Below are 24901 nucleotides of genomic sequence, written 5' to 3'. Positions count from 1 at the left end.
TGATGCTGGGAAAACAGCGTCTGGCGTTTGGATTGTTGTATTAATGCAGAGCTTGGTCTGAGAAAGAGGCGGGGGCTGCTCAGCTACAGGAATCATTCTATCTGATTAGCTCCCAAGGGGCATAGATACACACACAAAGACAAAAAAAAGCCATTGCTGCCTACAGCCAGGCACTGTGAAGTTAGGCAGAGAAGGACTGAAGGAAAGAGGGAGAGGAGGGGAAAGAGAATGAGACATAAACAGAGTGCGAGAGCGGCTGCATTCTGTCAGTTCACTCAATATCTTAAGATGCTGGGAGCAAACCTGAAGATGCTGCAACTCATTGTGCTGCAATACAGAAGAGACATTAGGGAGGGAAAAAGCAGGGAGACAGAGGAGGAAGAAGCAAATTAAATCCAACTGAGATGAAAAACAGGACTGATTGAGGTAAAAAAAAAAAAAAGAAGAGCAAAATAAAGACAGGCAGAAAGAACAACAGGAGAAGAGGAACAGGTAGAAAGCGAGAGACGAGTCTAAACACCCGTGTCATTTCTGTCTTCACTTCCTGTAACTATGGCAACCTGTCAGCAGCTAGTCAGGGCCAGCTGTAGCCTCTTCCCCTTCCTGTCGAGGTGGCAGACACTGACTGAGCTGAGCAGAAACACAAGAGCAAAATTCCCCACCGGCTCTCCCCCTGATCTCAAGAAATTCACCTTGAAGGGGAAAAACGGAAACTGACACAGGTCTGGATCTAAGAGTTAAAAAATGTCCATTCTGCAATGATGGCGCATCTGCAAAGTGAGCGTGTGAGTATGACAACAGCAGCTGTAACTGAACTAATAATTTGGCAGTTCAGCAGAATGGATGGGCATGTGATTACCTGCAAACGTCCAATTAAACAGCCCCTGGCGAGGCCAGCACACAGCTGTGCATGCCACACACACATGCATGCACACTCGCGAATGACAGGTTCACAAAGCACTGCCAATGTTTCCTCCCAAACATAAACAGTTGAGGCTGTGAAATTTGTGGGAGATGAATGACTGATTCGTCCTTGCACCTGGGCTCCGCGGAGGCGTGTGTGTGTGTGTGTGTGGGTGTGGGTGTGTGTGTGTGTGTGTGGGTGTGAAGGGCTGGGCTCTGGATGCTAACCCCCAGCTGTCTTTTCCCGCTCACTTTCTCCCCAACACCTTTTCTAATGTTTCTTCCGCAGACATCTCAACAGTCCACCTGTGTCGCTGCAGCCTACAGTAACCTTCAGGGTCTCAGACAACTGTGTCCACTCACCCTGCTCTTTGATCTGGCGGATCTGCCGCACTGTCTCTTTGAGGATGGCACATTTGTCTGGTTTGACGTTGAAGCTGTCGATGTCGCTGAGGTTGGCTGAGATCAGCTCTGCCAGCTCCTCAATGTATTTGCTCTCCTGCTCCCGCCGCTTTCTCTCACACCTGCAGGGGGCAATGTGCAGAGATTAAAGTTGAGCTACAGTAATGCTAACTCTGCTTAATATACCTGAAAACAATGCATGAGTGGCTGCAAGGTACAGTTTGTCTAAAAAAGCAGGGAAACTGATTGCTTTTTTTATTCTAAGGGTTTGTCCAGCAAAAAATACTAGAAAAACTTGGTAGTGCTTTTGTTGTGGTTGGAGCATATTGACAGTTTAGGGTCAGTGCTGACAGTGGAAACTCGAAACAGGAGACAACAAGCCTGTTGGCAAGTTGAAGATTTACAGGACAAAGTGACTTTAAGGAAGTTATTGTATCTACTGCACCAAGAAATAGCCTGTTTTACATTTTAATATTAATACGGATTAAACAAATTAGTGAACTTTAGATTTACATATTTCTTTAATGAGTGTAAATATATTGTATTTTGTAGAGAATGGCCTTTTAACATTGTGTGCTGTATTTATTGGGGAGGCCTAGCATTTAAACTCAATTAGGTTAAAAAATAGAAAGAAAGAAAAGAAAAACCATCTGTTTTTTAAATCATAAAAATCAGTCTTGAAAGGGATTTTTTAAAATCTAAAACTAAGTGCATACACCAATGGAGGGACCACATGGCCTAGTCTAGAGAAACCACTGACCCAGTAGCCCACTTTTTTTGTATTTCCCCTCTCTTCTGCTGATCAGACAGAGACACACATTCACGCACGCACGCACGCACACACGCACACACTCACCCAAGGCCAGGCGTGTCACAAGTGGAGAGTTTGCGTTTCCGGTTTTCTGAGCTCAGAGGCTCCATGGAGTTCTCCCCCAAGCCACTCATCGTGTACACATATCAGCACCTGAGAGGAAGGAGCACACAAACGCACAGGTAAAAATAAGGCTTTAACACAAGCATAGAGGAATTATATAGTCCCTATTAGCCTTTTAGCTCTTATTATATAGGTAATTGTGAAGACATGGGAATCGTACTTTTGAACTCAGCAAAAATAAACACAGAGGCAAAGTGGATACAGTGCAAAAAAGCACAGAGCAGGGTAAAATATGCTTATATCATGCAAATCGTATTCTCCTGGCAGAGACTGACGAACATAAACATGTCTCGTCGGCCTCCTCCTCCTCCTCCTTCTCAGAGAAAATGAGAGTAAGCATGTGAGGTTGTGTTTGTGTGTTTGTGTGTGTGTGTGTGTGTGTGTGTGTGTGTGTGTGTGTGTGTTTGTGTATGCATGAGTTCATCATCTCATATGGTGTAGCCACACACATACACACACACACAGGATTAGTAGTGTCTCTGATGATAAGCCACGCTGCACAACTAACCCGTTAGACAGCCGTCTGTCTCCCATAATGCATCACATTTTCGTCTCCAGGAAGTGAGCTGATAAAGGTTGCGGGGAAGAGAGGCAGATGGGACGAAGGAGGCGAGGAGGAGGAGGAGGAGGTAGAGAAGGGAATAGAGGAAAGGAGCTGGAGAAATAAGAGCGGGAGGGGAGAAGCCAGTGCTGTGAAGTGAGCTCTGATTGGTCACTTTCTTTGCCACAGTGACAGCGGCTGACACTGGGGAAAGGTAGGAGGGAGGGAGGGGAGGAAAGTAAATGAAGGGGGGGAGAGAGAGAGAGAGAGAGAGAGAGAGAGAGACGAGAGAGGAGAGAGAGAGAGAGAGAGAGGAAGAGAGAGAGAGAGAGAGAGAGAGAGAGAGAGAGAGAGAGAACAAATATAGTGGGAGACAGAGGTTATACAGAAAAAATGCAGAGGAAGAAAAAATAGGGGGGGGGGGGGTCAGAGCGAAGTGGCGGTGGGAGGGAGCATGCAGAGAGAAAGAGAGATAACAGCATGTCAATGAAAGACAGGAGGGAAGGGGAACAGGTGAGAGGGGAGGAAGAGGAGGAGGAGATGTAGCATTCAGACTGTCTGGTTTGTGTTTTGAATGCATGTGCGGCTCACAGAGTGGGCTGAAAGCCTCCAGTACCCCTCTTAACCTTCACAGCCAGAGCAGTTTTTTTCATTCCATTGATTACATGGTTATCCTCTGACCAGAGCACTGCCTCTCCTGCATAGCAAATCAGGCCAACGGCAGGGGGAGTGATGCCTGTTATTTAATCATTATGCACCATCATCTCAGGCTCCTTCTTGTGGGATCACAGCAATCCACGAAAACGTCTGATTGCGTTCTCTTTTTTTGGGGTTCTTGGATAGAGAACGTTCTAATCTTTAGCCGTGCACTCCTGGCTTGTAATATGATCATATTTGGCTGAAACAGGCGTCAAAGACACCTTCTTATTGAGACAGAATCAATATGACGGCTGCTTTCATGCACGTCTTAAAGACCAGGAGAAAAACAAGTATACTCTCTTGCAAGACAACAACGGGGAATACTCATGAATCTTCCTCTAAAAGCAAGAGATGCTCTGAGGACGCGCCGATCCTCTTGCTCAATCCCTCCCGCTTTGAGTTTCTTTCAAATTTCTCTTTTAATCTCTCCCTTGAGTACCTCCCATCTGACTCTCTGTCTGTCTCATTGCCTTTGTCTGCTTGCCTACCTGAGTCTTTTCTCGCCTATCCTCCTGTCTGCCTCCCTGTGAGCCTGTCTGCTGCTCATCGTTAGACGAAACCCCACTTGCTGTTGTCTGATGAAACCTACCACAAGGGAGACGAGGAGGCAAAAAGCAGAGAGGAGGAGGTATTAAGTCGGAGCGCTCAGAACTCAACGAGCCAAAGTGTTTGAGTGAAACTCCGTCTCTTCTTCTACACCCACCCGCCTGCCTGCCTGACAGCCTATTGATGGAGTTCTCAAAGGGGGAGTTGCTCTAATTGCGGAGTGAATGAGGCGGCCCCAGAGAATGGTTGATTAGGAGGCCCCAGGGAAATGGGTCACCTCCAGTCTGGCGCGGGCCGCCCGCTTTTTCAGTGCAGGGAGAAAGTCAATTACACGCCACAGGCAGTGGGGCCTGGTGGCAGAGAGGCAGTGGGGCTGCGGTGGGTACAATACAGCAGCAGGGGGCAGTGGGAATGAGACGTGTAAAGAGGGAAATGGGAGAGGGTGATGGCAGCATGGAGGCCAGCAAAAGGAAGAGGAGAGATGGGCATGAAGATGGCAATTTAAAAGGAGAGTGTGAGATACAGGAGATGTCAGACAGTGAGGGTAGAGCAAAAAGTACAAAGTTAGTTTCCCTGAACCTGTGGTAATGCACACTTTGATTTAGAGCATGAATAAAAGTTGAATAGATAATCTGGAAATGATAAAAAGGTTGGTGTGAGGTGGAAAAAAATGTAAAAAAAAAAGTAAAATCTGAAATTAATTATTCAAATCTCACAGTTGGAAATAACACAACATGAAGATTTCTGCAGCCTGAATAAGGTGTACGCTGAAGCTACACCTTATTGGACTGAGAGTTTTTAGAATACAAATAATTTGATATCAAGAGGCAACATTGAGCAACAAATTTACAATATCATACTAATGCCAATGTTCATATGTGATCATACATTTTAAGATTTGTTCGGTAAATCATCTTTGTAACATTTCTTTAAAAATCACTTGCTTATCTTATTTTTACTAGTCTACATGTTTTCAGTTTTTCACTACAATTATTCTATAAATTCACCCATCTCAAACACTTAAATTCCTCTCAAATCATATCAACTTCATTTCATTTTAAACAGCGCTGGGATACATTCTAGCAGGTAATATTTTTTTTAATCTGTACATGTTTTGAACCCTTTCAAAAAAAATTTGGACAAGATAGGCACAAAATTATGTTGAAAACAGTAATGTCATCAAATGAAAAAAAAAAACAGATATGTGGATAGAGGAAACAAATTAATTTAAAAAAGTAAGTGACACTTGAATCAAGGAAATGACTATTTATAGCAAAGGTAAGATTTGGAGAAAACTGAACAAAAAAAATTAAACAATAAGCTGAAAGAAGCAGAAACGCTCCTTACGGCTGAGAAGAGTTGAGTGATTATTCTCTCTGGGTTAGTCACTATGAGCGACCCCTTTCACATACAAGTTGTTAAAATTTCAATTTCCGCCTTATTGCACCTTTAAGGGAGCTTTAAGGGAGTGTGTGTAGAGTACCAAGCATGATAACACAGAGCTCAAACACAACTGAGATGTAATAACTAGAGAAAGTGGTAAATGAAGGCATCAGTCATGTCACCACAGCTAAGTGTTAGACAGAAACAAACATATTCCCCGAGCCATATGGTCTCTGCACTTGCTTCTGATCGTCTGCGTGTTCATTTAAGTCTATAGACTAAATCATATGGTTGAAGATGACTTGAAGGCATTAATCAGAGCCAGAGGCAATAGCGGGAAGCAGTTAATCAGGGTAGTTACGAGACAGCAGCTGCTTGGCTTCTTGTGGCTCAACCAGAGGAACAAACAGGAACAGGACTGAGAGTTTAGCTTCCAGCCGACTGAGCTGCCACAGGAGAGTCTTCAGATATTCTACTGACATGTACAGGTGAGTGCACCCATGCAAGTAAGCAGCTCTGAACATTTACTCTAAGCAGGGTAAAGTTTGACCTGGTGCTCAACCCTGATCTTGACCCAAGTCATCTGGAGAGGTTGCCGGCTTCACGCTGACAGCTGACCCACGTATTTTCCGGGTCGTTAGACGGGTGTGAAAGGGGGATCACTCAGGTCAACACTGCTGTGGCATCACCTGGGGGTCTTCTACAGGACAGTAGCCTGTCAGTGACCCTGGAGCCCGCAACCCAGTGGGAGCACTGCTCACCGGGATCCATACACTTTATGGCTTCATGAGAACTAGAGGAAACAGCTTAACTCATGAGCTAGAAAACATGAACAAAACAAGTTCACAAGCTCCAGGACAGGCAGGAGACAGAGAGTTTACTGGTAAGAGACATAACTCTGACACGATCACTGTGAAAATACCCCCAAAACTCAAAAATGAAAAGGCCAGACATCAATGAAATGTGCTGTATATGTTTATGGTACCCAGAGGATGAAGTTTTCCTCTTGTATAGAAGAAATCTCAGTACATCTAAAGCCTTTTTCACACATGGATTACATGACATTGCTGACATCATCTATCTAACGCAGGTGTCTTTTACATAAATGTCCCTCATGGCTTTATTCAGACAGTGACCGATTAAGTTTGATGTTGTGACTTTTATGTAAAACTGACTCAGGTGCCTATTCAGACACGAGACTGACATGTAAAACTGCCATCACATTTACATAACGAAATGCATGTCTAAAATGGGCAGATTTCCATGGAATTTTGTCGGCACAATCATTACCTCCACAGTATGAATTATCTTTATTTTTATTTTGCAACAAGTTTTTCCTCAATTGCTAAAAACTTTGCGCACACACTAGCAATCTTGGGGAATTTCATGCTCCCAATGTGACTTTAATGGGCCAACAGCTTGTCTTCTGTAACCCACATAATGAATTTTATGATTTAGGCTCACTAAAATGGGAATTTCTGGGACTTTTTTGTACATACATACATGACATTTTAACCTCTAGGAGCACTTTAGTTTCTTATGGTTTTGAATAGTCATGAAACTTTTTACTATTATGGTTTTAACAGGATTTGATCTGATTTGCATTATCTCAACACTAGATTTGTTGTTCTATTTATTTTGTAGGCTTTGGGCAGAAAGCTGTGACCTTACCTTTAACATAACTTCTTCCATTCAAGTCAAACTTATTTTCTTGAAATCTTTTCACTCTGTCAAAGTGTGTGTATATGTGTTTCATAGTACTTCAGTGTGCACAATAAAAGAGATGAGCAGCGCTTCAAGAACACTAGTGAGTTAAACAGCATACTCTAGGGAGGCAGAATTAAAATGGATGAACAGCAGAGCTGAAAACTGAAAGCAAAAATTTCTGTTTGGGAAGACAGAACACAGAAGTGGAGAGACGACAGACCTCCCACGACAGAGTGAGTCACGGTGGAGGAGAAAAAAAAAACAATGCAACAAATAAGAATGTGTCGGAAAGAGTTACTGGGGGCAGACACAGGAAAAAATGAGCAAGAACAAAAACAATGTAGACCTATCTTTAATCAGTCTGCACACAGGCAACTTGATTCTCGTCGAAACATCATCAGAAACATCTTGGGAATCCCCAGAGTGGATTCAGTCAATTTTACAGCTTCAATTAGGGTAAGATCCCAACTCTTACAGCTCAGTGTGAGCTTCCAGGTTCACACAGAAAGCCAAATAAATGAAAAGAATAATAAATTGAAGCGTTCTCTGTGTTAGCGCGAGTATGTTCATTTGCCATATCTCAAATGCTGAAATAGCAGAATTGTGGCACTAGCTGGCATCAAACTTCCTGCGTGTTTGACAAGCGTCTGTTTTTATGCTTTTTGGGGTGGACAAGGCCATGAAGGCAGGGTAGTGTGGGCAGAGTGCTGGTTGTTGGTGACAAAAGGGAGGAGTAGATATGGAGACAGCGAGGGAGGGAGGGAGGGAGGGAGAGAGAAAGAGAGAAAGAGAGAAAGAGAGAAGGTGACATAGTTAGTGGGGCGGGCATGCTCAGGCTGGGTGATGCAAATAGCCCTGCTGTCGCCTCCCCCGCCTGCCTTCCGTCTGCCTGCCAGCCAGCCGCTCTTTCATAATCTCTGTTGACAAAACAGAGGCACACGGACCTATTCTGGCCATGAAAACTCACACCAGTGACATGGCAAGAGCTATAGCTGCTTTGCTCTGACTACTTTGAGCTCATAGTGGCACTTTTGATATAGTGGGTCATAGCTTTATTATTGAAAGGTTGAAACATGGACTTGTATCTCCAGGACTGCCCTCAAATGGTTTACGTCATACATTTCCCACAGTAAATTTATTATGTCTGTTGATGGCTTTACCTGCTTTCAAGCATTGTCTATGCATGGGGTACCACAGGGCTCCAATCTAGGACCAATTTTATTTTCTCTTTATTTACTCCCTTTGGGTCACATTATCAAACAGCATGATATTTAATGTCAATGCTACACAGATGATACTCAGCTATACTTGTCGTGCAAAACATCCGAATCAGCTAAATGATCTTCCCTGCATAATTGCCTGGCTGCGGTTAAGGATTGCATGGCAGAAAATTTTCTTCAGCCTCCAAAACGGAAATCTTTATTACAGGCCCGGAGCACACTTATGGCCAAGTTCTGCCTGCTCTTGGTACTCTAGCTCAGGATGTTGTTTAGAAACTATTGAGTCCCATGTTAAAAGGCTAGCTCAGTCGTCTTTTTTCCACTTGAGAAACATCTTGAGAATTAAATCTTTTATCACTTTCAATGATCTTCAAAGAGTAATTTATGCTTTTATCACTTCTCATCTGGATTATTGTAATGTCATGTTTACATACCTTGGCCAAAACATGATTGCACAGCTTCAGGGTATCCAAAACGCAGCTGGCAGACTTTAAACCAAATCACGAAAGCGTGATCATATCTCCCCTATTTTAGCTTCCCTTCATTGGCTGCTTCTCCATTTTAAAATTGATTTTAATATTTTAGTCTTGCCTTTTAAGGCCCTGAATGGTATGGCACTGAACTACTTGGCTGAGCTTCTAAATCATTACTTGACAGCCTGAAGCTTGAGATCCTGTGATAAGGCCCTGTTAACTATTCCCCAGTCAAGGTTGAAGACCAAGGGGGACAGGGCTTTTGCTGTCAGGGCTCCAACCCTTTGGAATAGCTTAACTGAGGATGTTAGACTAGAAAATACACTGCCTTCTTTTAAATCGTCTCTCGACACTTACTTTTACTATATGGTTTCTTCTTAATTATTTGATCTGTTTTTACTTTTATCCATTATTTTATATTTACAATAATTTACCATTATGAAGTATTTCACAAATAAGGACAGATAACAGTTAAAAAACTGTTATTTGTCCTTATTTGTGAAATACTTCATAATGGTCCTTTTGAAAGGTATTATAAAAATAAAGTGATTATTATTATTGGTATTATCATTATTATTATTATTATTACTACACAAGCCACGGACAGTTTTCACTGTTCTATGAAGAAAGTTCAACATCGGCTCGGATGAGCACTCATTCTTGAGACTTGAACAGGAAAGGTTGTGATTTAAGTTGGTCTAACCCAGTACAGTTGAGTATTTACCCCAGCTGTAAATTCTCATTTCAGTTTTTTCTTCTTTTGTGAACCCTCTTTTTGTGCTTTGGACTTTGGCTTTGGTTGCATGCACCACTGCTTCCCCGTGTCTTTTGGTTGAGCACAATAGTTTTTACCTCACATGCCAGTCAGATGCATGAACATGACCTAAGGCAAATTAAAAATGCCTAATCATTGCAACGGGGACACTGCACCTAGTTGCTGAATTCATCGAAAACTGACTCAAATTCCAAAAATGAAGTAAACTGCTGAATGTGCTATCAGGTTTTTACAAAGCCAGAAGTCCAAGTTCAGGCCACTGTGAGCCGTGCAAACAACTGGATGTTCAGACTCTATATGTCTCATGCGAACAGGCTTATACCATTGAATTTTTATTTAAGAACCAGATGTTTTTTAAAGCCGTTGCTCAACTTTTGCACTGATGACTCAACCAGGAGAGTTTCATGCCCAGCCAAGCCTTGGAAGTGGTCCAACTGCCAGTCATCTAACATTATCTATGCAGAAAATTAATGGGACTTTCTACTTTCTTACTCTAACTCTGGAGCAACCTGCTTCTCCTCATTTTCACCCTCCCTAGTTTTCTTCCTGTTCATAACCGGTATCCCCGCTGCTATGAACTGGACTCTCGGTCCTCGTACAGACCTCACTCCTCACACAATCACTCCTACCATCTGTGCAGCAGCAGAGCGTCTTCAGAGGCGGGTGTAAGAGGGCACGTGAACGAAAGAGAAAGTGTGGTGTGGTTATAAGTCTGGATACATTTGTGTATGTGTGTGTTGTTGTCACCTGCAGACAGAGGTAAAAGATTAATGCTCTCTTTCAGCCTCTGTGGCAGGTAGAGCACAAAGAATAATTTGATTTCTCCTCCTGTCTCCGTGCTGTCTTCCCACTCTTCATTTTCTCATCTGCCTGAAAATCATCCTCTTTGTTTCCCTCTTGTTACTGCCACCACCTTCACTCTTTCTCCAAAACTATTCCATCTGCCATCTAGTTAGAAATGGTGACAAAATCCAAAAACCTCAAACACAAAACACCTCCATAAAACATTTGCTTCAGAAAACACTGTTCGCTGCGTTCAGGTCAGGAGGATGTTGCAAGAATGTGGCAACAACAAGAAACTGTCTCTGGCAAACCGCTCAACCTAAACCCAGTAGGCCGTTACCATGCCAACCATATGGGATGTTAGCCCACCTTGTGACGGTACCGAGATGATGGACGATCAGATCGCCCCCCCAACCCCTCACTCTGGGGGTTTGGTCCTATGTGGGCTGGTCAATGGAGTCTAGAGAAAAAGCACACACATAAGAAAAAAAAAGTTTAACAATCATGCTCCACAGTGCATGTTCATTACGGTGATATTAATGAATAACAAGCGGCATTATTAATCTGCGGCCTGAAGACACATGCACATGCTGCATTAACAGCTTAATGATCAGTAGGAACTGTGCCGTGCCTGGCTATGTGCTTTTGTCTTCATTACGGGTACAGAGCAAACACATTGTGGCTCAAGTGCATTTGCATTAACACACAGACCGCTCCCATAGACAGACCAACCCCCCCCTCTACCACACACACACACACACACACACACACACACACACACACACACACACACACACACACACACACACACACACACACACACACACACACACACAAATATGAAAAGGGATGTTGAGACACAAGTTTTACAGGAAGCCAAACGGTCGAAACCTGAAAGTGACGACAGCATGCGATCCACAATTCAGCCAGTCGCTTAAACTATAAAAGGCAAAAGCTTCCACCTCCTTCCACTAATGTGCACTCCAGATCCATAAGACTGGATTTAAACGTCAAGCCTCTATTGGCAAATATCGCCTGTGCTTTATGGACTGGGAGAAAGAGCACAAAAACAGACCATTAGGTTAAATCACTGCCTTAATCCCAAAAGCACATAATAGGCTAATTTGTGTCCATTTAGATCCTGATAAGAAACAATATGTGAATGTGTGTGTGTGTGTGTGTGTGTGTGTGTGTGTGTGTGTGTGTGTGTGTGTGTTTTTGCCACGCTGAGTTGTTGTAGTAGCTCAAGTGTTCTGTCTGAACAATCATAAGAGAGTATCCCGTGGGGGTAAAGAGTGCGTAACCATGGAGAATGCTGGGCGTTTCCATGACACCCTGTCATCAGTGAAGCACGCCACCAGTATGTCTCATGTTCATCTGTCACTGTGCCTCAGTGTGTGTGTGTGTGTGTGTGTGTGTGTGTGTGTGTGTGTGGGAGAAAGAGAAAGAGAAGCGTACTTTCGTTTTTATTAAGAGGATGTGTGAGCGTGTCAGAGCGCACGTTTACAACCAAGTAGTTCAGGACATGCGTGTGTGTGTGACTGATCTTCTGCCTAGCATGTCTATGTTGTGTATACATGTGTGTGTGGGTACTAGCGCGTGCCTGCATGTGTGCCATTCACCGTCAGCGACCTGACCGCTGGCTGCACTCATGATTGGGAGCAGATGGGGACTGTCGGTGTGTGTGTTAGAGTGTGTGTGAGTGTGTTAGGAGAAAGGAGGAGGAGGAGGAGAAGGAGGAGGAGGGTGCTCTAGTTTAGGTGATGTATGGACTCTCACACACCAACAAAGACCCTCCTTCAACTGATGTGTTTCCTATTAATTGAAAGGGGAGAAAAATAGAGAGCCAGAGTGCGACTGCTTAAGCGGGAAGAATTTATAGCTCAGCTGTGACAAAGAGTAACCGACTCCATTTTTTGTGCAAAAGTTTGGAAGAAAAAAAGAAAAAGTGCTCCGCGCTGTGCACGAGCAGGGACAAGGGAGCCTTCAGTGTGATCATTATGGGTCTTTGTGCTCACTTTGACACAGCCATGAAAACCAGAGTGAATAAAAATGGTAGTTAACGGCATGTGGCGCTGCTCATACAGTCGTAAAGCCTTGAATATAAAAGCCGTGTGAATGAGCTGCAAAGATGCAGAGGTTGAGTCAGTGAAGAAATGTTAAGCTTGTCGTCGCCGAGGCCTTTTTACGGTCCGTTCTCCTCCTCTCAACACGTGTCTGTTTATCTCCTCTACTACTCAATTACACGTCACCACAGAGCTAAACAAGCCTTCAGCATTTGCAGTACGAATGTTTGTGTGCTAGTGTTGAGCAACAAAAATAAATAACTTACACAACAGCATCTTTCGCTTGTAAAAGCAACAGTTTTGAAGATGCAATAAAGATGCAGCCAGAGTTCACAATTTACTGTGGATGCTCATACAGAAACTATTAACTTCATGAACTTGAACTGCACAGTATATCATCAGCAGTAGAAAGAGAGCTGATACCAACAGCTGAAATCATATCACAGTGACAATTCTGCGTTTCAAAGCCTCACAATTTTACGAGTCTGACGAGAGAAGCTTATTTAACTCGGCGGTCAGTTTTGTGTTACTTTTCAGATTTCTTATTCTTGCTGCTTTACATGAAATTGCAGAATTCACAGCTGATGAATCTATGTTTACTGGGCATCTGTGCCCCTTAATATTGCCTTAAAACTCACTTAAAATCAGACCTCCAGGAGAGCTTGGGTAGTAGAGTGATTAAAGCGCGTGCCACATAATCGCAGTGTCCCTGGTTTGAATCCGGCAAGGGACCTTTGCTGCAGGTCATTCCCCCCTCTCCCTCCCTGCTTCCTGTCAGTTTTTATGCCACTACATTACAAATAAAGTCTAAAAATGACCCCCCCAAAAAAAAATCTGACCTCCATTCAAGCTGACACATACTGCTAACTATAGTTTACTTGGTATGTTTATCATCAGACTCAAGCAGTGCAACATCATGTCTTGTGGCAAGAGAAAAATGTTAAAAATCATGATGACACATGCCAAAGACAAGAAAAACTGCATTATCATAGCCCACAAGTGCTAACTGAAGGGCACATGAGGATATATTTGCTTAACAAGACTACAAAATAATCTGCTGATCATTATCTCTCTCAATGATTTTTTTTTTACTGTATTACAATTTCTGGGCAGTTGAGCCCATGAACTGAAAAAATAATAAAGACAAACCTGTGTGCTCCAGTTTCCCTCTGGGCTCAACCACAAACCACCCATAGATGATGATCTACACAGACTTATCCATACAGTAGTGCTCTATGATTACTGCACCTTTCTTGAGCTACCGTATTGTGTCGTTTTCTGTCACTTTATCTTGACCGAGCTATGTGCTGAGACATAAACAGAATATGAATGAATGAGCTCTTCCTCAGTCCGTGGGTTAGTAATGATTGTAAAGCTGCACAGAGCCAACAAACAGCCGTGATAAGATAAAGATGGTAAAGCTGTTCACGTCCTCATCCGTCACCTTCAACTGAACTGAACCGGGAAGAAAAGTCAGAGCCACTTTACTTTGCGGACTTTACTGTGTGAATGTTGTTGTTGTTGTTGTTCTGTGTGTGTGTGTGTGTGTGTGTGTGTGTGTGTGCGTGTGTGTGTGTGTGTGTGTGTGTGTGTGTGTATGTGTGTATGTGTGTGAGAGAGAGAGTGAGAGAGAGAGAGAGAGAGAGAGAGAGAAAGAGAGAGCGAGAGACCACATTTCCTCTTGGTAACAAAGTCCATTTCCTTCTGGACTTGCATTAGACTCAGTAAATGATGTTTCTCAAGCAGTGGATCTGAAGCACTAAATTCACAATAACTATAGATGTGTTTGTTAATATGTCCACTGCAGATAAACAAGTAGGACTGGGCAATATATCAATAATATATCTGATTGAAACCATTCATCATTAGACATACGGACCCACAAACCCAGCCTGACTCAGATCTCCAGTCAGGTTTCTGTCATGCAGAACCAAGCTTGACTAGTGAAGACCTTTAATTTTTTAGTCATGGCCGGACCAGAAAACACATCTCAGAAGTTAAAAGTATAAAAAATAAACTGAAAACAAGTCAACGTTAGTAAAGAAAAACATGTGATCTGAACTCTTTTGTAAGACATAGCTGTTGACCAGTTGCAGGTACCCGCTTTAACCAGCTTGCACTCACCACTGCAACAAAACCTGAACATGGCAACTTGTTTCAGTTGCAAACCTGCCATTAGGCCCGCATGCCTAGGCTTGGGGTTCAGCAGCATTTTATTGAATCTGCATCCAGTAGGCTATCAAATCCAAATCCTTTTGAATCCCTTATCAAACCTGATTCAATTCAGCTTTCAACATTTGCAACTAACTAAAGTTATAAATAACTAAAACTCAGAGATTTATTTTATATCTGTAATCACCTTTTGTTGACTGAGAAGGCAGAAACAGTGCCGGTTTTGCTGGCAGCCTAATTAATGTTTACAGATTGTAGCTATAATCTGAGAATGAAATGAGCAACAGAGGATATGAAATGTGGAAATGTTGATTAAATGCATCTGTAGCCTTTTTTATTGTGCATACCTCCTTTTTCATGAGCCACTAGATCCAAATAGAGCTTAGGATATCGCTATGATATGCAGCTTCAGTTATTGATACATTAATGTGAGGTGGGTTATGCACAATAACCCACTTCTCTAAATTGAGTAATGTAATATACATACAGTATTCATTAAAGCATTATTTGCCTTGCTTTGCATATTCAGTAAATAATTATATGACCTGTATAGATAAATTGTTGCCCAGCTCTTGTCTGTATATAACAGCATTATGCTTAAAGTATATGATAATATATTCATAAATTCTGGATTTTTTAAATGAGGGAGATGGAGTAGATGTCATTTTAAGGATTTAAACAAGAACATACACATAAAAAAAACAAAAAAACACTGCTGTCCAGCCAGAAGGGTCTGTGCCTTTAAGAAACATCTTCAGGCAACAGAGAGATACAAATGAAATTCAGGCAGATCCACTGGTTGTTTTTTCTTGTGATATTATTTTCCTTCTCCTCACCTCCTTCTTCTTACTGTTGCTCTTTTTTTATGACAGAATTTTTCTCTCAATGTGTCCATCATCTGTAATGACTGTGAAAAAGGGAAATTGTGTGCGCTAGCCAGCATATATAACAGCACAGTGAAAAATGCATAAAAGTACATTGTGTGTAAGTCTGTGTGTACTCTGGGTGACTCCGCTTTAGTTTTTTGCTTTGCCCCGTCCCCTGAAACAAATCCAGCACTCACACTGGAGCAAAATAGGAGCCAAGCCACATCTTGGCACCTTGCCTTCCCTTAAACAAATCAGACCACAGAGGCTAATAAAAAACTCCAAGTCCAAAGCTTGCTTCCACAGACGAGGGGGTACTAAAGAGGGGAGCCATTCTCAGCTACCCCACTCCCTCTAAAATGAACTTGTACGAGACAGAGCGCTGCTTTTCAGCTGGGACAAAAAGTGCCAGTCTCTCCACTGTCTAGATCATCCAAAACCCCTTTTCTTTGCAGTTAAATAGTCCCTTGATGTTATATTGTTCTTAACTAGCCTCGAACAAAAAACACTCATTGAAAACAAATTGCTTCTTAGTCCAGTGACAAAGTGAGAGTGAACTTTCCATCTTTAGACCAATTACTGCTATCATAGCGCACAGCCTGCTGCTTCAAAACTTCACACTTCAGCGAGGGATAAGAGGGGGTGGAGGAAGATGAGGAAGAGCACAGAGAAAGTGTCTCGCTCAGGGCAGAAATAGGCCAGGCAGGTCTGAAACTAAACTCATCCAGCCATCCAGGGTGTGTCGGCAGTAGGCTGCCGTCAAACATGCATTTACATATTCAAAAAAGGAAACAGGCGATTGCATGAGTCATCCTTTCCAGGAAGGTAGAGGAAACCAAACTCACAGCACACTGCACCACGCTACATTGTAGTACACAACAATGAATCTGCAGTCACACAAATAGCTAACTTAACTCACAGGGTGGACAAGCTATTAAAAAGAAGCAACCATAAAAAGAATGAAAGAAAAAGTATTGTATCAGGTTTTTGTAACTATAGCTCGAGGCCACTTTAAAATGACTTTACGGAACAACATCTGTTTTGAGTACAGCCTGACACTCAATTTAATAAAACAGGCAATTTTCTTCTCTCAAAATTCAACGAGTATAAAGTAGTGTAAGACCATATTTGAAAAGTAAACAACAAGGATCACTGCACACCTGCTCCACATATTACTTTATTTCTGTTTATATTCTTATTTCTCCCAATTAACTTAGTTGTCTACAGTTTAGCCTAAAAGTGTTAGCCAAGCTACCTCACCAGGGTAGCTATGGTTTTGTGAGCCATAAACTCCTTTATCCTTGTTACAGGGTCTAATATGAGGACAAAAATAGCAGCAATACAGATATATAGAGCCAAGTTACGATTTAGTCATCAACACTGGCAATTGATAGTAGTAGCAGTACTTATTCATAACAGTCATGGAGTAAAGTAGAGGCTAAAAAAAGTATCTGAACAAGAACTTAAGTTTTGTGTCTTTCAGTTTGATTTATAATTTTTTGAGGAGCAGAATTACGGACCCCCCCACCCTAAAACCAACGGCTCGCCATCACCACATATGCAATTCACCTTGGTTGTCAACATAAATACATTCCACCATATGCATTAGACACTGACATTTAAAGTAAAGACATAGCTCAACAAACAAACCATTGAAAAATAGGGAAGTAAGAAACGGGTAAATATTGTTCTGCATAACAGTAAACACGAAACGTGTCTACCCACAAAGTTTAAAAAAAGCTTATGTTTGATGAGAGATCTTAAATGTATCAAAAAAAGTATACTGTAGCTTTGTAATGGCCAGATTAAGAGAAGAGGGAGTGGCATATAAAATAGTGTCATCTGCATACAAATGTACATTACAATTTGGAGTTACAGAGATGATTTTGTTAATATATATGATGAATAAAATGGGACCAAGAATTGACACTTGTGGCACACCTATGCTAACATTAAGAGCCCTGGATACTACTGACTTTTTATTTGAAAGATAGTCATAAAGCCACTGAATGTATTGTTCATCTATTCCAATTTAGCACAGTTTTCAGATTAAATGCCATGATCGACTGAGTCAAATACTTTAGATAGGTCTATGAAATGTGCAGCACAGTGTTGATGTTTGTGCAAGGCTTCTGTTTTTGTGCTATGACTTGATGATGCTATGACTTAACAGATTTGTTAAGGTTTAAACTAACCCGTTTACTATACACCCCACCTCGGTTTACCGATATAAAAGAAAATGTATTGGTTAAGGTTAAGGACCTGCAGATGGAAAGCCAGCGGTGAACAGCAATGTTTGGTAAACATATTGCCAGATGAAATGAAACGATGATTAAAGACCTCACACAAATTTAATTTGATTGTTATGATTTCATTTGCAACGCAGAGTTTAGGGGGGAGTGAGACAGGGTAATTATTTTTCAAGGATTTGATAATTTTCCAAAAAGTCGAAGTCACATTTTGCTTTTCCAATAATTCTGAGATAGTTATTCCGTTGGTACCTGAAATGCTGCCAGTCAGCCGGATGATTGATAGCTTTGGCTGTCTTCCAAGCAGCCCCTCTGACAATCAAAACTTTGGAAATGTTAGGGGAGAACCAGGGATTAGAATACCCAATCCAAATTCAAATCAACCAAAATAAGTAAATCAGAATTAACATGGGATGACATTAATATCACAATTTCTTCCAGGTCCTCACAATTTGTGGATGGGGGGGTGGTAGATTCCAATAATTGTAAAAGGGTCACTACCTGCAGGGCAAATGTCCAGAACAATGTATTCAAAACTCTTTGATTACGTGACAGCAGTAATATGAAAGGATAAAAAGTCTCTGACATAGATTAATACTCCACCTTCTTTTGATTTTCTATCAATGCGAAAGATATTGTCCATCCAAAGTTATTTCTAAATCTGAAACTCTGAGTAAGTTGTTAATATGTCCACTGCAGATAAACAAGTAGGACTGGGCAATATATCAATAATATATCTGATTGAAACCATTCATCATTAGACATACAGACCCACAAACCCAGCCTGACTCAGATCTCCAGTCAGGTTTCTGTCATGCAGAACCAAGCTTGACTAGTGAAGACCTTTCATTTTTTAGTCATGGCCGGACCAGAAAACACATCTCAGAAGTTAAAAGAATAAAAAATAAACTGAAAACAAGTCAACGTTATTAAAGAAAAACATGTGATCTGAACTCTTTTGTAAGACATAGCTGTTGACCAGTTGCAGGTACCCGCTTTAACCAGCTTGCACTCACCACTGCAACAAAACCTGAACATGGCAACTTGTTTCAGTTGCAAGTTTTATTGAGGACAAAGGTGTCAGGGCAGCATTTTTGCCCCTTCCAACGAAGCAGGAACAGGTAAAGTCAGATTGGCCTGGATTTATATACAGTCTATGGTTGGAAGACTGTAAAATGGCAATAAGCTGTAAAAGGGAGCATTTCTGACTTGACAGCAATTCACTCAATAACATTAACATTTTGAAAATGAATAAATTATCTTGAGGAGACAAGACCGACCATATACTTTCTGATTGTTTGGTAAGTGTCTGTTAAAAATGTTGTGGGAAATAGTTGTAAAATGCATGTAAGGTAGAAATTACCAGTTCACACTGGTGAAAGTGACTTTAACCTAAACTGACAACAAACTATTAAGAAATTAAATATGAAGATTGAAAAGAACAGTTTCTGGGGTTTTTTCTTGCTTAGGGGCCATGGTGACAGTACCTAAATAAATTGAGGTTTCCTGAAATAGAAATAAAATACTTGTAAGTGGAAACACTTCACATCACAGCGTCCTTTCTTTTTCTTGCATTGGGACCCCTTGTGCCTGCATTTCTCCACTCATTATGTTGGGTTTGTGGTTGAAATTGTCACTCTTAAAAAAAAGATCTTATTTTTCTTCATCAAGATTTCATGAACTTGTGATAAAAGCACAGTCTGTGTTTACAGTGTCAATGTCTACACCATTTGTTTGAATGGTGAATTTGTTTGCTGCAGTCAGGTTTGGGTCATTCAGCCTCTGTGTTAACTTCATGAACATTCTCCAAGAATGTGAGCTGCACATTATTATGGTAAATGAGACATGACAGAGATCATTACAAAGTTTTGCTCAACTGTAATCTTGCATTCAGTCAAAACTCTGACAAGCACAAAAGTGCATGTAGTCAACAACCAACCAGCCAACCAGAACATGTGTGTGAAGGGGTGAGAATCTAGGCTACATAAAGGAATGGACACATGCTTGTGTGTTAAGTGATGAGATTAATGTTGCAGAGCCAACAAATAGCCCTGATAAGATAAGGACTGTAAATCCACACGTCTTCATCTGTCACCTTCAACTGCACCAGGAAGAAAACTGACAGCCACACGTGGACTAACTTTGTGAGTATGTATGATTCTGTGTGTGTGTGTGTGTGTGTGCGTGCGCATGCGTGCGTGTCAGGGTCAGAACATGTACAAAGTGTTTTCATATGCAACATGTATCAACCACACAATCTTAACATGCCTGCACAGTCAAACAAAGAACTAGGTTAAATAAAATGCCTCATTGGAAGCCATCAATTATGCAGAGGCTATGTATTATCATAGCATGGAGGACCATTTCTGCGAGTTAATTTACAATGAACCAAGAGGCAAGGCTGTCATATCTAAGAGTGATGAATGACTGGAGCTTTACTAAATACTTAAATCATTCTTGTCATCACAGAGAGTAAATTACCTAGTTACAGGCCTCATGGGGTTAAGAAAAAATGGAGCAAGATTGCAGGAAAACAATAGTCACCTGCTTTTAGTTACAGACTCTGAAATGAATTAAAAAAGGGGAGAAACAAGACCTTATACTGTCATTTAGTGCAGGCACAATGGGGTCACATAGGTGGAGGAGGTGGGTAGTTTTCCAGATTATACAAGCCTAATTAGTGTAACAGGTCAATCAATAAGCCACTCCCATTCATCTCAAGCTCCACCTCTGATTGGCATTCTGCTGCAAAAGCAACAAACAGACAGATCTGTGTTATATAATTACTCTATCCTTTCCACCTCCAGAAAACACTCACCTACCTAAATATTAGTCTGCAGGTTTAAACTGTACCATGGTTGCTATTGTTCTTTCTTCTCTGGGTGTATGTATTTGGTCTTTGTGGGTAATGTATCAGTGTGCAGGACTACTTTATGACAACAGTATTTTCCAGGATTTTTACATCAGTGTGATAATGTAACATGATTTGTCAGGTACATATTTCTGCCAAAAAGATGTTCCCATGTGCATATTTTGTCTTTAATCATTTTCTTAATTTCCAGAATGTACTGTATCAAAATATACTGTATATTAATATCACAATATAAAATGACATCTACTGTGATAAAAATATTTTTGCCCACCCCAAGCCTCCACTCTTCACTTTAGAGGACATGAGGAGAAAGGATATGTTGTCTGCCTTCTCCTCTTAACCTCCTTTCCTCATAACAAAAGAACAAACTGTATTATTTCTATTCATTTAGAAAATGTTGCCTATTTTATAGCACGTTAAGTTCAGTTTTATGTCTAAAAGGTACAATAAAAATGACATTTATTGGCAATTAAATTGTTTATTATTACATAACTATTATAATTACTACTCAGGGTTCAAAATTAACTTTTTTGTACTGGCCAAATGGCTATTGAATGTTCAAATTTTACCAGCCATAGATTACCACAGTTTTTTTTTGTTTTTTTTTTCCGGTTAGTTGAGTGAAGCAAAACTACCAGTCGCTTGTATATTTTACCAGCATTTTGCTGGTGGCTGGTGCTAATTTTGTGCCCTGTTATTACTGCTGCAAATCATTTTCAGATAAATTATTCAGACACATGAATGCTTTTGTGAAGTGATGGGAACCACACTTAAAAGAGGAATAAACTTTAATAGAAGACTGCGGTACTGCACAATATCAACATTGTCCCATGTACAGATAATGAACCTCAGAGACGTTAACTTCTTGTTGTTACCCACCATCCCTGAACGTTTATATATATTTTATATTTTTATACTGTCTGTTATGTTGTTTATGTCGCACCACTGAGGGGTTGCACGAGAATTTCGTTGGAACAGTAATGTTCAATGACAATAAAATATTCTGATTCTGTGCTTGAAATAAGCTTTTCATGCTTGTTTAGAAAATAAACAAGATCCAGTATCATTGTTTGGTGCAGCAGGAATTAACCCATGCCAAAAGTCAGCTGTGCATGGTTAAATGTGTGTCAAACATAGGTTCAGTATCTCATGTCAAATGCAGGATTTATGGTATAAAGGTTGATATAAAGGCCAATAAAATAAAATTGGTGAAGTTGAAGAAGAATAAAAAAAGAAAAGTGCAGTTAGTGTGAGGGAACAGTGTGTCACTGTAAAGGTGTTTTTCTCACAAGATAATTGCATGCAGATAAAACTCAAGCTCTTCACTGCTTGAGCTGTGAGGAGAAAGAGCACTTCTTTTGCTGATGCATGTGTGTGATGAATGTGTGTGTTTGTGAAAGTGTGTGCGCGCACGCGAATAAGCTGTGAGACTTGCTTAGTGGGAATGGGACATAATTGGTTCACAGTAACCCATCAGTGTGGTCTTAGTGAGAAAACATCTTCTTCTCCTCCACCTCTACTTTCCTCCTCGCCTCCTTCCTCACGCTCTCATTCTCTGTGGTGACAGTGAGGGAGCAGATTCACCACATAAACACCCCCCCCCCACACACACACCATTTATTTGCTCAGAGTCCAAAAACTGCACAGCACAGGGAAAAAAAATGACGGCAAAGGGAGGGGTGGAGGAGAGGAGGAAGAAGAGCGAAAAAAGAGGAGAGGAGGGAGTGAGAGAGAGAGGGAGGGAGATAGATACACAAACATACACTGCAGATTCAGCTGCACACACGTGGATAGGACACACACACATGCATTGCACACACACAAATATACACACACTCTCCTGGTGGAGCATCTAAATCACATTAGCTGCCTGCCTGCCATCCATCACTCCCACAGACAAAAGCACATGCCAGCGAGGCAGGGAAACTGCATGGCAACATGCATAACCACCCACAAACAAACACACACACATAGTCGGTCACAGAGCAGCCGACACACCTTGAAACCAGACGACAGCGTGAAGTAGAGAGCAATCCCCTCCTTAGACACTATATTCCCCAATCAGAAATCAACTTGCATTCACTTGCATGCACACCACTGTCAGCATCCATCAGCTGTACGTTCTGGGATCCACTGTCTCGCATCTGTGCTCTGCTGCTGCTGCTCTGTACGCTCGGCGAACTTGTATTAGCATCAGAGAAAATCAACAATTTTTATTATAACACAATGGGGGGGGGGGGGAGAAACATACCATGGTTGCTCTAAATATTTAAAGCAGAAGGAGCTAAGCAGGCGACATCTTGAGAAATCTTTTTTTTTTTTTCTGTCGGTATCAATCTTCTTTCCCATTAGAGGGGGGTGGGGCCCTTATCTAACTGTGTGTGTGTGTATGTATGTATGTTTGTGTGTGAAGACCCAAATTTTTGTTGGGGGTTGCCTCTTATCTTGAAGATGGTGCGGGTGCATGTCAGTGGGGTGCTCCTTACCTAATGGGATGCATGGTGAGCCTGTGTGTGTGTGTGTGTTGGTTTTTTAAATCTAATGGGCTGTGTCTTGGGTGAAGTAACTGGCTGGCAAGATGAAGTGTGAGAGAGGAAGAGGAAGGAGGAAAGGAAGATGAGGATGAAGAGGAGAGGAGTTTTTTAGGAGGAGGAACAAACCTGACGTGTGCTCCATACATTATGAGACCATATGGTGCCCACTGTGCAGCAGGAGCAAGCAGAGCACCACAGCGTAGCCCTCATCCACTCGTCTATCGAGCCAGTCTCTCGGCTCCCACTGTTCTCCCTCCCTCCCTCCCTCCCTCCCTTCCTCACTCCAGCTCTGTCTGGTTAACTCAATAACATCCACAGCCTCCTCTCTTAACTCAGTTTTTTTTGTGTTTTTTGTTACTGGCAGGGAAGGCAAGGAGGAAAAAAAAAAAACCTTTCTCCTCCTGCTTCCTTTCATCCAAGTCGACCAGCTCTGGCTCTCACCTCCTTCACACCTTTCCCTCTCCATTGTAACCCCTCGACTCATCGTAGAGCCTAATCCGAACCAAAACGGATTACTTCAGTCGCATTAAAATCTGAGAACTGACGGTGCCTCTGTGTACGCGCCATCTAAATGATGACAGGCATTCACGACTGTGTTTACACATGCACGTGTGCAGAACAAGAGGGAGGGATGATGCTGAAATCACTTGTACATCCTTACTAGATTGCATACTTGGGAGCAGCAACAATTACAGTAGACGGCACTCCACCACGCTGTGTAGAAAAGAAATTGCTAATGACCGAATGCAGCTGCAAGCCCGAGTGTCTACGAGCATGCACGCGGCATCAAAGCAGCGAGCGAGGGGGCTGTTCTTTTAGTTGGCTCATGAAATCATTTAAAATCGGCCTGCTACACACACACACACAAACACCCCCCCCCCCCCAGCCGTTTGATGTGTAATGAGAGAAACCATTAGCAGTAAAAATGGGCTCTCCCCGCCCCGCTGCTCAGCAGATCTTACTCAGAGCCACAGTTACGTGTCTATTTATACATTCACTCCTCTTTGGATTTTCTTCTTCTTTAACAGGGAGCAGTTTGTGCAAGTATGGCACACATTCAAGAGGGCTGCATTCCTCCTGCCTCCTGCCCTTCTCTCCCCGTGTCTTCTTCTTCTTCTACTGCTCCCTCTGTCTCTATTCCCATCCCCCCTCTCTGGCTGTCTCCTCCCTCTCTATACCCTTCCCCCAGCTCTTCCTGCTCTGTGCCTCCCTCCCTCTCTCTCTCCCTCCCTCCCTCCCATCATGCTATATGCAGCAAGGCACAAATTCATCGGGGGAACGAGAGACAGCAAAGGAGAGCAGGAGATAGAGATGGGGGGGGGGGATGGCTCGGACTGAAAAAAAGCAAAACAAGTAGCGGATGACAGACTAACAGGGAATGAAAGGGACGAGTCAGATATATAGATAGAAAGAGAAAGTGAGAGGGGGGGGGGGGATGAGTGAGGGATAGTGGGAGAACGGCGAGGAGGAGTAGGCGAGGAGGAGTAGCTCTCGCTACAGCGATGGGCGTTCCTCTCCCAGTTCCTGCGAGGTCAAAAGTTTACCGTGGTTTTAATTTCACCTTTCCACAGCCAATCAGAACGCGTCTCCGGCTGCCAGGAGGAACTTTGACCCACTCGGAGAATTTGACTGCAAAGATCTGAAACTCGCCTCTGCTTTGCCACCAACCCTCTTGTTTTCTCCACCATCTACTTGTTTTTTCTATTTTATATTATACCCACCTTTTTTTCAAGCACACACCACCCTGCAAGCCTATTTGAAAGTCCTTGATCACAA

The 24901-nt window shown here is 42.1% G+C and overlaps 1 protein-coding gene across 3 annotated transcripts in view; it reads right to left on the bottom strand.

Annotated features, from left to right (window-relative positions):
- The window catches only part of LOC133987380 (nuclear receptor coactivator 3-like), a 61846-nt gene that overhangs the window by 15792 nt on the left and 21153 nt on the right, over positions 1–24901 (bottom strand). Inside the window, exons 2-5 of one of the 3 annotated variants that reach the window (XM_062426725.1) lie at positions 10736–10826; positions 10331–10531; positions 2162–2269; positions 1267–1427 (exon numbers count right to left, since the gene is read on the bottom strand). In XM_062426725.1, coding sequence (XP_062282709.1) covers positions 1267–1427; positions 2162–2250 — 250 coding nt within the window. In that variant the 5' untranslated portion in view covers positions 2251–2269; positions 10331–10531; positions 10736–10826. Of the gene's footprint in view, positions 1–1266; positions 1428–2161; positions 2270–3967; positions 4065–10330; positions 10532–10735; positions 10827–24901 lie in introns of all 3 variants that reach the window. The other 2 variants (XM_062426724.1, XM_062426723.1) reach the window with 2 other exon arrangements.

This window comes from Scomber scombrus, chromosome 10 (assembly GCF_963691925.1).
Source record: "Scomber scombrus chromosome 10, fScoSco1.1, whole genome shotgun sequence".
Taxonomy (NCBI): Eukaryota; Metazoa; Chordata; class Actinopteri; order Scombriformes; family Scombridae; genus Scomber; species Scomber scombrus.
Note: the sequence above shows the minus strand (reverse complement) of the source record. Positions and strands in the feature narration are given on the sequence as shown.